The 16,883-nt window shown below is 48.7% G+C and overlaps 1 protein-coding gene across 2 annotated transcripts in view; it reads right to left on the bottom strand.

Annotated features, from left to right (window-relative positions):
• Positions 1 to 1,236: 1,236 nt before the first annotated feature.
• The window catches only part of LOC8039067 (bromodomain-containing protein 1), a gene marked incomplete at its 3' end in the record, with an annotated part of 60,802 nt that continues 45,155 nt past the window's right edge, over positions 1,237 to 16,883 (bottom strand). For both annotated transcript variants that reach the window (XM_042286673.1, XM_042286672.1), the window contains 6 exon segments: positions 1,237 to 1,362; positions 4,409 to 4,509; positions 7,525 to 7,653; positions 9,267 to 9,404; positions 13,175 to 13,438; positions 14,603 to 14,866. In XM_042286673.1, the coding sequence (XP_042142607.1) occupies positions 1,237 to 1,362; positions 4,409 to 4,509; positions 7,525 to 7,653; positions 9,267 to 9,404; positions 13,175 to 13,438; positions 14,603 to 14,866 (1,022 nt within the window).

Raw genomic sequence — 16,883 nt, 5'->3', positions numbered from 1 at the left:
AGGAACGGCCGCTCCTTGGAAGACGGTGTAGGTGGCGCTTCGATCCGCAGCTCCGTTGGGTGCCTCAATCGGCCGGCAGATAGAGGCACCCTAACACGCTTCATAACTAATATAAGTACCTCAAAAACAATTATTTGTTTTCAGCAAACTTCCAACGACATGATTTGTGTTTGAAGGAGAATGAAACTGTGAAGCTAGCAGACGACAGTGTAGTCGACAGCTGCAAACCGGCCGGAGCCAAGCTGACCAAGCGGCCAAGCCGCAGCCATAGCCAGAACGACGTGTGCTGCAAGCGCCAGCGCCACCCGCGGCCGTCTTCCAACGCTGTGCCGCTTCTCCGGTTTCGTTCGTTACACTACCCCCTTTAAGCCACTGTACTTTTACTGCTTCCTTCTATTGGCGTTTGCACCGCGCTCGACTGACGGGAGGCCTCCCTTGACATGGGTGTTTGACGAGCAAGTTGTGTGTAGCTTGTCAAGCACATTTGTCGAAGAAGGCCTCCAACAAGGAAATGTATAATAATACTGATAAGTAACAGAAACATTTATCTCACACTGTAGTAATAATGGAAGCAGGAGATAGAGGTATTTCACACAGCTTGACGGGAACCTACACGTTGACAAGTAACTACCGTAATATCCCGGGAGATGCCCCACCCCCGAAAGATAACCCGCCCCTATTTTTGGCATGATTTCCTATTCTTTTCAAAGATGTCAAAACATAGCCCATTTCTAGTAATAGCAGGGCCCTGACCAGACAATGACCTCGGCAGAAATGGTTTTACTTAGCCGAGACGGGAGATAAGCGAGCATCAATGATTGGGAAATTGCAGGGAGGGTTCATTGCCCCTCCCTGCAATTGCAAGTTTTGCGAGGCACAGAATCTAAAACTAGTATTTTCTCAACTTGTCTTGATCGCACACCGAGAGTCGGCCCCTCCATATTTTCGCCCGACTTGCTTTCGATTTTGGGTGGGCTATTTCTCGGCAACTATTTTATGCCACAACTCGTCAAGGACAGCTAGGTTCACGAGCTACGGCCACTTGACAGATTCTTGAACAATCATTGCTGGAAACTGTTGAGAAGTAGCGGGAGAATTATATTCTTGTTTTCTTCTACTCTCGCGACGATTACGTCTCTATTGTATCCAATAAACTCGGGGACGAGCAGAATGCGTGTGCGACGTCGCACGGCATCCCACGGCCAGGGATTTTCTCACCAGGTTCTCTTGGTGTCAAAAAAACAGCACGAGATAGACGGGCTCCTGGTAGTTGCTCCTGAGGCCCAGGACTTCCTCCGGGGGCACCGGGATCGGGACCCCGTTCTGGGTGAAGCCCCCTCGCGGCATCTGGGGGTTGATGATCTGCGTCCGAGGGGGCACCTACCTTCAGTTAGACGTCCGACGCGGGTAACCGCGCCCGGCGCCGACCTTCTCGTTGCCACGTCGCCAAGGCTGTGACCCATTGCAGGTTGGGAAGGACAGCATAAGCTTCTCCCACAGAGCCTCCTCTCTTTTCCCTCTAGCAGGGTGAATGCTAGAGAGGAGGAAAGGGAGAGACTCGCCACCTCCTCAGTATTCACTCTCCTAAAGTGGAAAGCACGGAGGACTTTGTGGACGAGCCAGTCCTGTCTTTCTTAGCCTGCGACGGGTGTCGCTTCTGTAGTGCTACAAACGCTGTCAAAAGCCCCTCGCGTGACTGTGTGGCTCCGTTTGGTGCCTTCTTTGCACGACAGCATGGGCAAACGAGACGCAAGACCAAACCACGTGCCCTCGCGGGGCGGTTTGGGTCTGCAGTACTCTGGAAACTATGCTGACCTCGACGACGTAGCACAAAGATGTCGACGCAGAGTGTGGAATTGCGCCGACAAAAGACGCGTGCAGACGGGTGTCGCCTTTAAACCGGTCCACGAGCATCGGACGACGTAGAGAGGAGCCCCGTGCGCGAGGCAGTACGCATACGCAAAGAAAGTGTTTTGGCACGAGTTGGTTCCGATGACTACGAAGACGTTGATGAAGGGAGTGCGCAAAGTTGACACTGAGGACAAAGCACCTGCGGCTGACGAGGCATACTGATTAGAGGCAGTAATGTGAAATGGACCGGACTATATCGCTTTTGTGACGGTCGACGAACGGTCGGATGTTCCCGAATGAAACCTCGTGGCACGGCTAACTCTGAACGTGGCTGCAAGCAACCAGTCGTTGAACTGCATCCTGCCCGCCCGGAGGTAGTACGAGACGATCTCGCAACATGTACCGGCTCCGTACTGCTCAAAGTACTCGGATGCTTGTCATACCCTTCTGGACAAGCTCTTTATGATTGGAACTGTCTACCGTCGTCCGACAATCCGGAGCTATAGACTCGACCCTATCTAATCCAACGGCCTCGCCAACAGACTGGCTTTTTTGCCCTAATCCCGGTCCCATTTATCCTAACCGCCTACCCTTTTCCTTCTTTCTAAATTAATTTGAGCCTCACCTTTTTATATCCATCCCTCTTTCTCCCTGTTTTTCAAGAAAAAGCAGTTGGGGATTCCCATCAGAACCCTATCTTCTCACGACACAGCTTTCCCCCAACTTGTAGCCGACAACGAAGTTAGCAAAGAATCGAGAACGGTAGTGTCCTGGCAACAGGTCACCTTCAAGACTGGCATGTAATATAACGTACAAAAGGTATACTAATGGCCGTTTTACCTCTTGGCTAGCCGTTCCATCCTATGACCCCAAAGGGGGCACTGAAATTCGGGCGCTTCCAACTTTTTTAATGTGAAAGCATTAACTGTCTCATGGAGCGAGCTGACGTCATCAGTCTGAAGCGCGAAAACGGCAGATAGTTTCTTTCGGTTCCATTGGCTGGCGCACGTCGACGGGGCTCCCATTGGCCGCTGCGCTCGTCAGTTTCCAGGACTGCTCACTCTATGGCGCTGAGTCTCCATCAGCGCGGAGTGTCCAAGGTCACCAGGGGAGCACACGCGCCGACCGGCGACAAAAAGTATGCAGCAGACGAAAAAGGGAGCGGACGAGCGGCTTGCATGCTTTCGCATTCACAACTCATAAGGAATGCTTAGGTGTACCTCAATCTTTTTTTTTTTTTTGTCCTCTCTACAAGGAGATTTTGAGCGCTACTGAAGCATAAAAATATTTAAAAATAAACCAATGAACAGAGTGCATTAAAACTTTTCACAAAATGTCTTTAGGTAGTGTATTTATCATACTTAAACTTCGTAAATAAGGGTTTCAGAAAAAAAAAATTAAGCCGAAAAAATGTTTTTTTTCAAAGCAGAGAGAGGTAACCAAGAAAAAACCATCTGCTTGATGCTGCTCCCCACAGGTGGTACCCCACAAGGCAGGAAGTTGTTATCATTTCTGCCCAAATATTTTGACGTAACTGCAGGTAGCCAATCGTAAAACTCGGCTTTGTACCCAGCGAGAGAAATAGGATGCAATTGTAGACTGAGAATATCGTGCCACACCTTACAATTCGCCTGCCTGCGGAAGAAACAACCACTTGAGGGTAGCGCTGGTTTGTTCCTTTGGCTCGCAGGGAATTCCAGTTGGCATTCCAGGAATCGTAAAACATTGGCTAACTTTACACCTCTTCCAACATTTTGACACATACTACTCAAGGATATACCTGCGCACTTAAATTGCTTAAGTGCTAAGAAAAACTCGTAAGCTACCCCAGAAAGTCGTTCCCAAGCATAGGCGAAAGAGAAATAAATTTTTAATTCTGGCACGAAAAGAGGCACTGGGCCCCAGACACGAAAGGGGAGTGGAAATGGGACTTGTTCGCATTCCCATAATTCACACATTTTTAAACACTAACTGCAACTAAATTAGAGTAATCCTAGAGGGCTTCTGGGAGGAATTCGCAAGCACAATGTTCTCCAGAAACGCACGCTAGCCACTTAAGAAGACAGCCAAGTTTTCGTGATTGCTCTTACCTACTAAGGTGCCTGGAAAGCACCTTCACCTCCTGCGTTTACTGTCCTGTCCCGCTTGCACGTTGAAAGCGGTGTCGGACTGGCAACGTGTCTTGTCGCAGACACCGATCTCGCGATGCGACACGTTGCCACTTTAAACGTCGCGATATCAACCGTCAACCGAACGAGTCACAGGCAAAAAAAAAAAACACGACCCAATGTGGGCGTTGCCACCGCGGCGTCCCTACTCCCGTCTACTGAAGCATCCGCAAGCCATCGAGCCAGAGAGAAACCTGCGGCTGAACGGGCGTCTGCCAACCACGCTATGCTTCAGGACCACGCTGCCTGCTGCATCAGGACAAACTTCAGGGACCGAAAACGAGGATGCGGTATACACGCGGGTTGGGCACGCGTTCCAGCCACCGCAAGTCTACCCGACCAACACCCCCACCGGGCCGGGGATCGTGCAGCATGCTCGGGACACTGACCAGGGCTGGGTACCACGGGTATCCCCGGCACTTGGCCCACACCAGGTCCAGGGGTTCCAAGGGGATGAGGGGCTCCTCCCAACCGTTCGCCTGAGACCAGCCTGCATTCCGGACACCAGACACCCCGATCCAGGACACCCACCGCCGAGCATGCGCTCCCCCCCCCCCCCCCCCCACTTCTAGAGCCACAGGACATTTACCGGAGAACCAAACTCTGTGTCGGGAATAGCGTCGCGGCGACGGAATCGGCGGCTTCCGAACGTGAAATCGGATAGAATGAAGGCGTCGTCGATGCAGCCAAACATTCAAATATGCTGAGGACCGATCGTCTCATAGCCGGGACAAAGCGCACGAATACGGCAGAGTGCGGGAACATCCCGTCTGTTTTTACGCCCAGACGCTGCTTTTTTATAAACAAATTCCAGTATTCTCTTCTAACTTTGCACTCCAGAATCCCTAAGTATTGGTATATTGAGCCAGCTGCAAGCATTGCATTTGGGTGGATCCTTTGCATGCGCGACGGCCAATTTCGAGGGATCCCTTTCCCAACACGAATCGCACGGATTGGGAAATTTTTCCGCCATTGAACCCCCGCCACCCTGTCCGCGCAAGAAGCCATCGTTCGCAAACATAGTCGACGAAAGGTTAAAGGGCAACTCCGCTTCTTTTCCAGTAGTGCAAAACTATACAGTTCTCTTTGTTATCATCTACAAAACCCCCATGGCAAATATTACGACGGAATTCCGCCTAGAAGTTCATTAAAATCGCTGTCAAAGTTTGACAAGCACGAATCCGCTGGTTTTGGATGAGACGTGCGGGCCAGACAACACTGCCCGGCTGCATTTCCGCTTCCTCCAAATTCCTTCTCCCGGCACGTCCGCGACGTCATCAAACATGTACAGCTTCTTTTTTTTTTTTTCAATTTTGTTTTCTTTCCCGGGGAGAGCACGGGTGGCGCCAGCGCCGTGAAAGACGTGAGTGACGCGCTCGGCCGGCCCGGCGCTCGACTATTGATACTACTGATAAGCCGATCGCCTCGTTGAGCGCAGCTTGTGTTACATCGCATACTTTTGAACATCAAGTAAAAGGAGGAGAGGGAAGCTGCTTTTGTAAGAATTTTGAGTGACAGGTTAATCTTCTATAATCTTCTGGGATGTGAATAGCGACGCCTGTGCTAATCCAGGAGGCACAAAGGAGGATCCTGATAAGAGGGGAGCTCCTTCTTCCCCTTGTATATCACGTGGGTGTACATGCTTAGTGATGCCGAATATACAATGTTGTCTGGCTTCGCCACTGTTTCGGTTTCGGTTTGTGATCTTGGCTAGAGTAAAATTACACGAAAAATATTTTATTTTTCGCGAAACAAGGGATTGGGAATTGTTTTTGAGTGCTTCAAAAAGCAAAATCTGCCACTATCTCAAAATTTTTGAAATTAAGCGGAGTTGACCTTTAAGAGTAAATTGGAAGGTCCTCCCCCCTCTCTCCTCTTTGGCAGAGTGAACGTGGGAGAGAAGGTCGCCTCCTCTTCAGCGTCCACTCCGCTAAGTTGGAAAGAGGTGGGAGGAGCTTCCAATTTACTTTCAACCTCTCACCGACTATAGTTTTTGCCCATTTGATGGTGCTACTGGTGTCTGCACCCATTTCCAGAGGGCCCGGCGTGTTGCTATTTTTGATCCCGTTTCTAACTGGGAAATTGCGCGCGTATCAATCTAATCTTGGACTTCTTAGAATGCTTAGAGCTTGTAGAGTTCAGTTATGAACATATTTAGACAATATCAGAAACCACTTTTCGAATCATGCTTTTGTATAAGCACGTCGTCTTAAGATATACGCACGAAATGAAGCATGTTGCAATACTAAAAATTATGTCTCGCTACCTACGTGAAAAAATCATTTTTCATCGGCGAAAGCTTTTGTTTTTACATGTGTTCCATCCTTTAAAATTACCTTTTGTGAGAATTGGGCGGATCAGTGGCAGTGTGTCGAGTCAATGCACCAGTGCGTGAAGCAAACGCTCACGCTGCAGAGCCCTGGGTTTAAGGGAGAACACTGGTCTTGGACCTTTTTTTCTTATTTTATGACCAAACTTAATGAAACTGCACAAGCTTGTTCAGCTTTTTGTGCTTTTTTCATATATCTGGTCATTTTCTCGGTCAGTAGCATTGTCCTCAAAATAATTAAAACTTGCCTACCTTTGTTTGGAAAAACGATAGAAAAAAAAACTGCTCAACAAAATATTCTTTTTAACACATGGCTAGATACTACAAAGTGTAGAGAATACAATGTTGGAAGCACTTTTAAGATAAACTCATTATTAGGGATTTTACCACACATTGAATTTCAGTGCTCAATGCATATCTAACAAGTAATATAGGAAAAGATCAAATAGAAATTTTTCTAGACTTGTATTAAAAAATCTGCTCTCAACATTGTATGCTTTACACATTTAGCAACACATTTCAAGAAAGATTATATTTCTATCTGCTCTAGATGCCGAGATATCCCTCCTGTAAATTTTCAATGAGTCCAAAAATTGTGTTTTGTGAAAACAATGTTTTAGAGTCAACTTCAATGCACATACAGCCCATATAGAAATTATAAATTGATTTATAGCTCAAATATTCCTTCACGAAATTATAAGCCTGGTAGATTCAGAAGAACAACAGCCATCGCCATTTTCAGAAGAATGCAGTTTTAGGAAGTTTTTGGCTCCGAAGACCCATGTCCCCCCTTAATCTCCAAACCCTACCCATTTCTGTCTGGATGAGCATCCTACCGGCATGCAAGAGTGCATCGCTACTGCACAATGCACGTTAAAGACCCCAGGCTACCAGTGTCGCCGTATTGGCTAAATTTCTCGTGTACGGCAGGCGCCGGTGTCACCACATCTCAAAGGCAGACCGACTGTATGTTGGCTAAACACGAAGATCTAGTTTGTTTTGTTTTTATTGTTTCGGGGGAGTCTAGTATCCCTCTGAGCCTGCCTTGGAAACGGAATGGACCAATACTTAGACTCAGTGGTGGGTACACAGGCAGAGCCACTGGAAACACGCAATAAAGAAGGCTTCGAGCTTTCGATAAACCCAGCTCTGGCGACGGGGTTCCGCGAGACTTACCCGGCGCGTGGCTATCGTCGTCGTCGTCGGGGTCCGTGGCCTCCGGTCCATCCGAAGAGGGATGGCTGCTCGATGCCGAGGCCGAAGACCCGCTCGACGACTCCCGATCCGAATCCGAAGCCTGCTCGTCTGCAACGCAATAGCCGTCGGAAGCCTCGTGAGCTACGAACTGCGATGCCACTGGTGCAGTTACGAAGCAATGCCAATAATTTAATTATGAAACACCACTATAATGTCATTAGAAAAATGACTGCATCTCCACGTGATGAATGATGTTGATTGGGGCAAAGCTCCGGTGGTGCTGATGATACTGATTTTATTGTTTATAGGTAGCGCTGATGGTGCTGATTTTTTTATTGCCCGTAGGTAGTGCTGAGATCCGAGTTGCCGTTTCGACTTCAATATTACTGCTTTATGGTCAGTGAAATGCAGAGTCAGTGGTTCTTCTAGCGGATCAGCTCGGATCCGCTAGAAGCCGTGGGAACGCGTCTCCACCGCTTAAGTCAACGTTTCATGTCAGAAAGGGAATGTGTGGTATGGAACGTGGTTATATACACATTTGAGCATTTGACCGCAGCGTCCTCTCGTCTATAAACGTTGAGCCAATGCATGCAAAGTTTAACGCGATTATATACGCATTTGACCACAGCGCCAGCGGCTACATGCAACGTTTCATCCATGACAGAAACCCCAGCTCTTGAGCTACCATATCATCTCAGAGCCCCTACTCGTACCACATTCGTTGCCGAGTAGTTAAGGCAATGGACTGGAAATTCATTGGGGTCTCCCCGCACAGGTTCGAATCCTGTCGACTGCGCAAACATTTTTTCTATGTGAGCACGGACGCCGGCTGGACGGACAGACGGACAAGGCTAGACCCTAAGGAGCTTCGCCCCTAAAATACAACTATTAATAACGTCATGAAACTATGAATGCCATTATGAAACAATATACCGCATTTACTCGAGTAATAGCCACACTATTTACTCAAGTAATAGCCGCACCTTGCGTCTGCTTTACCGCAGAGCACATATACAGCCAATCATTGCATTGCGCAAAAATAACATAGCGAACACGATTCACCATACAAATGCAATCTTCACAGTTGGTATCTTTGCGCGAAGACGTTATCTCTGTCCTGTAAACCACTATAATCACGCTGACAATCGCGGTAATAGGCAAGCCGCATGCTCTGCGGAAAAGCGAACCCTCAGGTTTTCCTCATAAACAGTGCGGCTATTACTCGAGTAAATACAGTAATGCCATCATGAAAAGCTACCACCAATGCCACTATAACACCATGCCATTAATGCTGTTATAAAACAGCATTCATGGCGTGGCGTGGTGACAAATTAATGCTTCACACTGATGAGGCAAAAACTCGTGTGTGCGAACCATGGGGCCGGGGTCAAACGAAAAAGGGAGAAGATCTACGGACCTCTTCCACATGGGCGTCACCGCCTCGAATCGCAAAAAATTCCTTCGCCCTCGCAGCACAACCGGGAGGCGTTCACTTTTACCACGACTGTCAATCCTCGTTTCGTCTCTCCTACGTTTCTTGAACAGAAATTGTGTCATATGGTCGGGGTTGCCGTGACATGTCGCAGCCGTTGCTGCGACTGTACGCTGCTCAATTTTTTTTCTTTTGAAAGCAATGTTGGGTAAACGATGAGGATGGGGACGAGGGCAAACGGAAAAAGGCCCGTGAAGCATCGGGTGCGAGTGCGGGAGTTGGGACTCACTTCTGGAAGAGCGGTAGACCTTGAAGCTGTCCGTCTGCGGGAGTGGGCTTGCGGGGGGGAAGCTGCTGGCGGGGGGAGGGGGCAGGCCCAGGCCGGAGGAGGAGGCCAGGCTGGCCGAGCGGCCTCGCTTCTTCGCCACTGTCCGGGAAAGGGGACGAGCAAGACCTTAGCTTACACCCGAGGGCCTTCTAGCCACGTTTAATCAGTGCAGTGTTTAATGTTGTGCGGAGCGATTAGCTAGAAAGCCCATCTTATGCCTCTCGTCGCGTACCCTCCTCGCTCGACTCCGACGTGCACATTTTTTGGGAGAAAAATGTAACCAATGTATGCCTGCGCGTTAGAATTAGACACAAAACCGAAATTGGGAGCACATTAGAACTGTTGTTCTTGGGCGCAAAATCTGGGTGCGCGAAAGAGCTGGGGGGTGCGCTAGAATCGGACAATTACGATAGGTTGTTGCTCCTAACGCAGTTCTTCTTTTCGTGCTTTCGTTTCTTGTACTAATCTTTGCCCTGTTTTGCTGGTTATCCTCTCTTAAAATACACGTAACTCTGGACATTTTGCGTCGAGAAAACACGGGATTTTCGTTTTTTATTGTGCTAAAACACTTTTGTAGTTGGCACCTTTCAATATGAGCCAAGCTGCAGCCAGCGCAAGACAGTATGATGTCGATTACGTGACAATGATAGACAGAGCATTCTAAGAAGACCAAGGTTGCTGATATGTGCCATGTAACCCAGCAGCAGGTCATTTCATTCTGTTGTGGGGAGGGAAAGGAATTAGTTAATAATTAGTTAAAAAAAAAGTATAGGTTCAATGGCAGCTTCTTTTTAAATAATTCGGACATGTTATAAGTAGGATTTCGTGTTTTCTGAGTTTATTTTTCGTTAATTCGGAGGGTTTTTTTCAGAGCTTCTTTTTTACCAAAAATTCAGAGTTCAATCTTGTTTTTGTAAGATTAACAATTCTCTAAAATTCAAAGTTTAATTTTGCAGTGTTTTATATTTCGCAAAAATAAAAATATATAATATAGTATGCTTGATTCAAGAGAACGACGTTTGTATCAATTCACATTTCTTCGGCTGGATTTTGCGTTAACGCCATTTCCATTGGCAATACTAATTTGTCCCAATACACAAAATTTGCAAACGAGTGCTGCTTCGATAAACGTCAATATCTTACAATCAATAAACTCCCGAAGGTAGTTGCTGGGAAGCTGGTATTTATCCCATCCTATCCGTTAACCTACTCCTCGACTGCACGGGGTGCAGTGGTAAAGAGTGTAATATAGGAGCTTCAACTGCCCACCCCCTCTTCCCCCCTCTATGCAATCTCTATGATTTGTAGCTTTCAATGTTACAAAAACATAACTCTTCCTTCCCCTAAAAAGAAAAAAAAAATAGTATGGCCCAATATGGAAACCGGAATGGTGGCCTTTGCTATAACCCCAAAGCACAACGACCCATTGTCCCAAAATGAGTGCACGAGGTGCCGTAAAATACCGGGGAAGCGCCCACTCAAAATTTAGAGATAATTGCGAAAAAATGGGGGATGGGCGCTTGTCCGGTCATCAATTTTACAAATCAATGTGCTGTGCATATTTTCTCGGATCTTACGAGTTTGGGTATGGGCGCTTAGTGGTGAAATGGGCAGGTGCGCGGCATTCTACGGTAAGAGGTAAGATCCCTTTTGTGAATTGTCCGAGATTTGAAAGAAAACTGGGGTGACACTTTCTCAGGACCAAACTTAAAATACCATATTTTTTTTCCCCCCTGGCATTGGTATTGTATTTACAGGAATGTAGGTCAACCCATTTTTCAATTTCTGAAAATCTGAAGAGGGGGGGGGGGGGTGACTTATAATCAAACCAGAGCATTGCATTGTTGACAAAAACGAAACAATCCCAATATCAAGAACACCTCAGATTGTTACAAGTACAGCCGGCGGTACCTGTAGCATTGCATTATTCTGTGCACTCATTTTACAATTTTTTATTGCTTTAACTTTAATGCTTTAAAAATAGGACAGAAAGCATCATCATGAAAAGCTACCCGACGTCATCAGCTTTGAAGCCGTGCCAAACGAAACTCCTTTCTCCAAGTGAAGCCAGCTCCCAGCTTTGAAACCATGTCAAAAGCCTAGCTAAACGGCACCTAGTTTTCCCGATCCCAAAGGAGCGGAGTGAAGCTGATGGATTTCGGCTTCGGTCCCACTGGCTGGCGCGTGTCATAGTTTCAAGGAACGAGGCTCCCACTGGCCGCTGCACGTCACTTTCAACAACTGCCACCCCATGGTGCTGCGTGTCCGCGAGGCAGTGGCTCCACCGCTCCACGGATAAGGTGAGGATGCCGAGGAGAGCTAGAGCACGCGCTTGACCGTCAACGCAAGTACACTGCAGACGGAATAAGAGAGCGGAAGAGCGGCATGCATGCTTTTACATTTACAACTCATAAGAAGTGCTTAGGTGTACCTCGAGCCTTTTTTTAAATTTTTTATGTATTTTATTTGCGCGAACGAGAATAAGTAGTGATAGTGATTTGCAAATTAACCGGAATGTACGGCAGTGAACAGCGCACGGTGCACCCAGCTCCCGGGGGTGGCGCCACTTCTTGCAAGAGCCACTCCGGAGGCCGCTGGAACAGCCTCACGGCTCACTTCCTGCAACTTCTCTTCACAGTTTTTTGCACGATTCACAGTCGTACGTCGTTTGATAAAGTGTCAAGATCATGCTTGGGCGCTAAGTATTTTTGAATTGACACGCGTGATCTGGGCAGTTTAGGTTTTCGGTGCTCGTTTATGGCCATTCTTCACCCAGAAGCAACCAACAACTGCGCTGTTGGATGCAAGTTTGACCCGTCGGAGCGGGTGATGCTCCAGCGGAGTCTGCAATGACGCGCGATCTAAAACTGTGACAGCAAACGAAGAGGCTTCCGCAGGCCGAACTCTGTATAGGTGGGGATGCCTCCCAGAGATGGAGGTCAGGCTTGCAACGCATGCCGCAAAAGTGCAAAATTGATCTCTACCCGTGCCGTGCAACGCGATTGCCGAGCAAGCGTGGAGGATGTAGTTGATGCTCTAATTAGCGAAGTGCAAGATTTCGTTGGACGGCGTTGACGACGTGCTTCGAGAACGTAGCAGAGATGACGACGAAGCTGACATCACCAGTGCAAACAAATCTTAGTCTAGTAGCGGACGGAGTGAGAATGACAGGGAGCAGCTTCAGTTGTCCCGCCCCAAGCGTGAACTTCCTAGTTTTGGTAACGCCAAGGCATCTCTCGCACCTCGCGTGCGTATGTGGAGCCAAAGCACGCCAGAAGGCATACATCATGTGTTGGAGGCTGGGCTTTCGAAACAGATACTTTGCCATTCTCATGTGTTCGCAGTAAAATTTTCTAAAGTTTTTTTTTGCTGATGTGCAATACGTGCAGGGGGGGGGGGGGGGGGGTGGGGTTGACTTACATTCCAGTCAACTTTTACAATCGTGTAAATACCGTACATTGACATCTGGAGTTTATCGTAAAAATCCGAATCAACAAAAAATTTCACCGGCGGGCGTTTTTCGGAGTTTGTCGAATTTATTTGAAAACACAAAACATCAGCTATAAGTGACTGTTTTTCTAAGACAGTGCATAGATTTAGTCTCGCAAATACTGCAAAACATTCAGTCCACGAGTTTATTCGTATGGATACGAGTTTACGCATGTGCTGGTCGAAAGTATGCCAGGGATACCCGACGGGTGGTGCCGGTAAGTTCTCACGCCGTAAGCGGTTACGAGGGAATACGACGCATTCGAGCGCAGATGCGCAAACCTGCCTCTACAGTGGCGGCTGGCCGAGCCCCGAGAGGTCCGCAGCCACGATCGTGAGGCTCACCACTCGTGCTCGCGAGGCCCAGGACCCACACTCACCTGGGGTTGCCGGCGGCTGCGGGGGCGGCTCTGCCGGGGCGAAGGCGTCGGCGTTTGGTTCAGCGGCCACGTCCAGGCTTGCCCGGCGAGAGGGTCTTCCCGGGCGCCCCCCGCGGCCGGCCGGCGCCCTCCCCATGGACACCCGATTCTTCCGGAAGAGCACGCTTGTCCGCCGGTTCACGCCGCCCGTGCGGGAGGCCTGTTCGGGTGCCGGCGGCTCCTCGGGCGTCTCCTCGGGTGGCGCGGGTGGTGGCACTCCTCGAGCTGAAACGGAGGAGCAGGGCGCTCTTGTCAAACAGAACGCTTATCACAACCACCATATCTGGAACCCGTCTTCCACCGCTACGTCTGGTGTCCTCATCGCCTGTGCGTAGAGTACGATCCCAAAGTGGCAACGACTTACGTCGTAGGAGCAGGCGCATTGTTCTGTCGGACACCGCGATCCTGGCCGTCAACCGCAAAAGTTCCGGCAAAAAAGACGAGCGGACGCGGGTGTCGCCGTCGTTACGACGTCCAAACTTCCGGCTGCCAAAGCTTCTGTGGACTATCGAACTGGAGGGCGGCCTTCACCAAGACGGGCGTCTGTTGCGTCCACGTCTGCTAATAAGCTACCGCTAGAATCGTGGCAGGAAACACCGCAACACTTTTACAGCGCAACTGGGTGGAAATCGAGAGACTGCCCTGGAAACGTGCAAATCGGCGATGCGATTCAAGCAACATACCCCAACGAATCATTGCCGAAATTCGTTTAGCGGCTCAAATAGCAGTCCTGCTAGATTCGTACGCTATAAATGCGGCACTCTTCACATTACACGAGGTTTGCCCCCTACAACCAGTAGTCCGGGCACGTTCGAGGTGAACTAATCGTGATAAAGTAGTTAAGCAGATTCAAAGTAATAATAACATGTTTAAAAGCTTTTTACATTCTCGCGCAATTGAAGAGCCAAACCACCTACCTCAGTCGCTGGTAAATAGTTCAATCTTTGAGTCATTTGCAAGCATCATTAACTTAGCTGCACAGTGTCATCATTGTGTCCACTTCGCAGGGCTGTCAATTTTTGAAAAACAACACGAACGACGAGCATTGTCTCTGGTTTTTTACTTACTCTTTCTTAAATTTTCTGTCAATTTTTTTTTAATATTTAGAGTGTTTTGTGATTTGGCTCTTATGTTAGTATGCTATTTCTTCTTATTCATCTACAATATGTAACTATGCAATGCATTTGTTTCTGTTGGTCAACACCGTTATTCGACAGGCCATAAAATGGAGTAATGTTTTTTACTTCGTTACGTCTGCACAATATCTTGTGGATGCTGTGTATGAATGTTTACGCGTGCACCTGTATAAGTCTCGTACAGGTCTTTAATGTACCCACCATATCGATAAATAAGAAAAAGAAAGAGAAAAAGATCTATGAAGAAACTCACGTAGCTGCCTCCGCGACGCCTGAAGCTCGGCGGCAGCCCTGCCGCTCCTGGCTCCGCGCATGGCACCGCCGCGTTGAAAGCTGAGGGGGCGCCGCCCGCGTCCACGACCCCGGCCCCGTCCCCTGCGGCGTGGCGGCTCTCCCTCGCGCATGGGAGGGGGTGGGGCGGCCTCTTCCTCCTCGCCCTCCCGCTGCTTCCTCTCCTCCACTTGCTCAGAGAATGTGCGCGTCCTCACCGGGGTGGTGCCGCTGGTCCCAGCCGGCGCTGCACAAAAGTCAGACTGTCAGACTTTCTGACCTCAAGAGCAACGCAACCTCTGTACCCCCGGACAACTTAAAAAAACACAAGGTGTGGCTTATGTTCACTCGCGAGTCTTCCGGTGGGTTTTTTCGGCGTTCTTATTGGTCAATGCCTCAATCTCGTCGGTTGCGACGTAATGAGATCCTCGAACCCGCCACGCCCTGTGTTTGTTAGGCTTTCGGAGAGTACAAGAATGACAATGCCAAGACTGCCGCCTCCCCACCGAACAAGGGTCAAGACGCGAGTGGAGCACGGTAAATCGTGGGCGCCGACCTTGGAGATCCCGAAGCAAATGAGAAAGGAAGCTTCCCGAGGGCGGGAAAAGAAAGTGGACTATAACTTAGATGCGTTTGTCTTGCCGTAAAGTGTTACAGTTGTTTAACTGCTTGTATCGTCCTTAGTTTGTCTTAACACGAGGCACGACGCTGCTGCTAAGATAAAGCTAAAAAGACAACAAGGTACCAACCTTGCAAGTAATAGTGTGCCACTTTTTAGCGCTTATTAGCTATTAAAGCTTCACCAGCAATCTAAGTTACAACAGTCAGAACCTCGACACGGACACCTTTTAGTGGCAATATTTAATACATGCAGTCTTTTCGACGTCTCCCAAAGATTTCGGCTGAAACATTATGTTGGTTCTAATTGGGAACCGAACAATTGTATCTGACAACTGCTCGATCCAATTAAGGTTTCGTACAGTTACATATATTCGTTGCAGCCCCCAGAGCCGTACCCCTAAAATATACAAGTAAATTACGCACCCTACGTGAAATTGAAGAAATGCGGGAATTAAAGAAAAATAATACCTTTACCGTGGCAACAGAAACTGGTGGGATTAAAAGAAAATCTGCAGCTTGCGCGACAGCGTGCAAAGAAGCGAGGGCGACAGCTCAGCGAGCACAAGCATTCACGCCCTGCTTCTACACGGCGAGCCTCGTATTCCTTCTCTTCGGGAGGTGTCCAAACATGCAATGTGGCTCATCCGTTGATGCAACGTTCCTCATACGTTAAAGGGAAGGTTGGTCAGGAAAAAGAGTTTGGATCCGAAAGTATTTTTATCTCATGAATCTGAATATCACGTTCGTTTCCCCCGAGGATATGGCTTAACGCGAGAAAACAAGAAAAACCTCCGACCAGTCGTTACGTCATACCCAGATCTTTCGGCCACCAAGCGCGTGTCGCTTGTGTGGGCAGCGCGTGCAATCGCATGCTTGCCAGGTATATTCCGTCGCACCGACACCAGTCGTGACGTCTTTTCCTGACCTCTGTGAAAATAGTGAGAGTGCGCTTGCGTAGCTTCGATAGGCGTTGAAGATGCGCGAGGGCTGAGATTCCAAAATTCTGGGTATGATGTCTTGCTTCGGGAAGGAGGGGCTTTGGCGGTAGTTTGAAAATGATTTTGTACAGCCTCCGTGCACCAAAATGAAGTATAATCTCGATATTCGTGATCCTGGAATCCAAATGAAAACAATTTAAGTGTTCTTCCTCAAATAGAGAACAGCTTCAGTTTCCCTCTAAAATCTTCCCAAGGCAAGCGCAGGCCCCACAGCTGTCGATGACAGATTGATGATTGTTTGTGCCTTTTCCCTTCAAATTGGGCGGTCCAGCAGTGCCAGGGACCTAGCCTGCAGGGTTTTCTCATCTACCCTGCTGTACTAGGAGCTACCCGTTTTGTAGCCTCTTCTCGGTAGTTTCCACTCCTCCCCTTCACCCTCCACTGGCCGTCGGCATAGAGTTGGTGCGCAGAGCAGGCCCAACGTGCCACCTCAGTAGAGGTGCGGACTAAAACTTTCTGCGCGTCCGACGCCGCAAATCCAGCCAGAAAGTCGCCGCAGCGCCGTAAAAACAATTACGGCCTCTGCCACAGGTGGCACGTCAAATGTGCCATCCTTTCCCACTGTCTACTGTACTTGTAGAATACACCTACAGGGTAGGGAATCTTTCTTTCAAACCCAAGTCGCATGCGCAGGCAGTTCCGCTC

The sequence above is a fragment of the Ixodes scapularis genome, unplaced genomic scaffold (assembly GCF_016920785.2).
Source record: "Ixodes scapularis isolate PalLabHiFi unplaced genomic scaffold, ASM1692078v2 PGA_scaffold8__174_contigs__length_109621045, whole genome shotgun sequence".
Classification (NCBI taxonomy): Eukaryota; Metazoa; Arthropoda; class Arachnida; order Ixodida; family Ixodidae; genus Ixodes; species Ixodes scapularis.
This window is presented reverse-complemented; position numbering and strand designations above follow the sequence as displayed.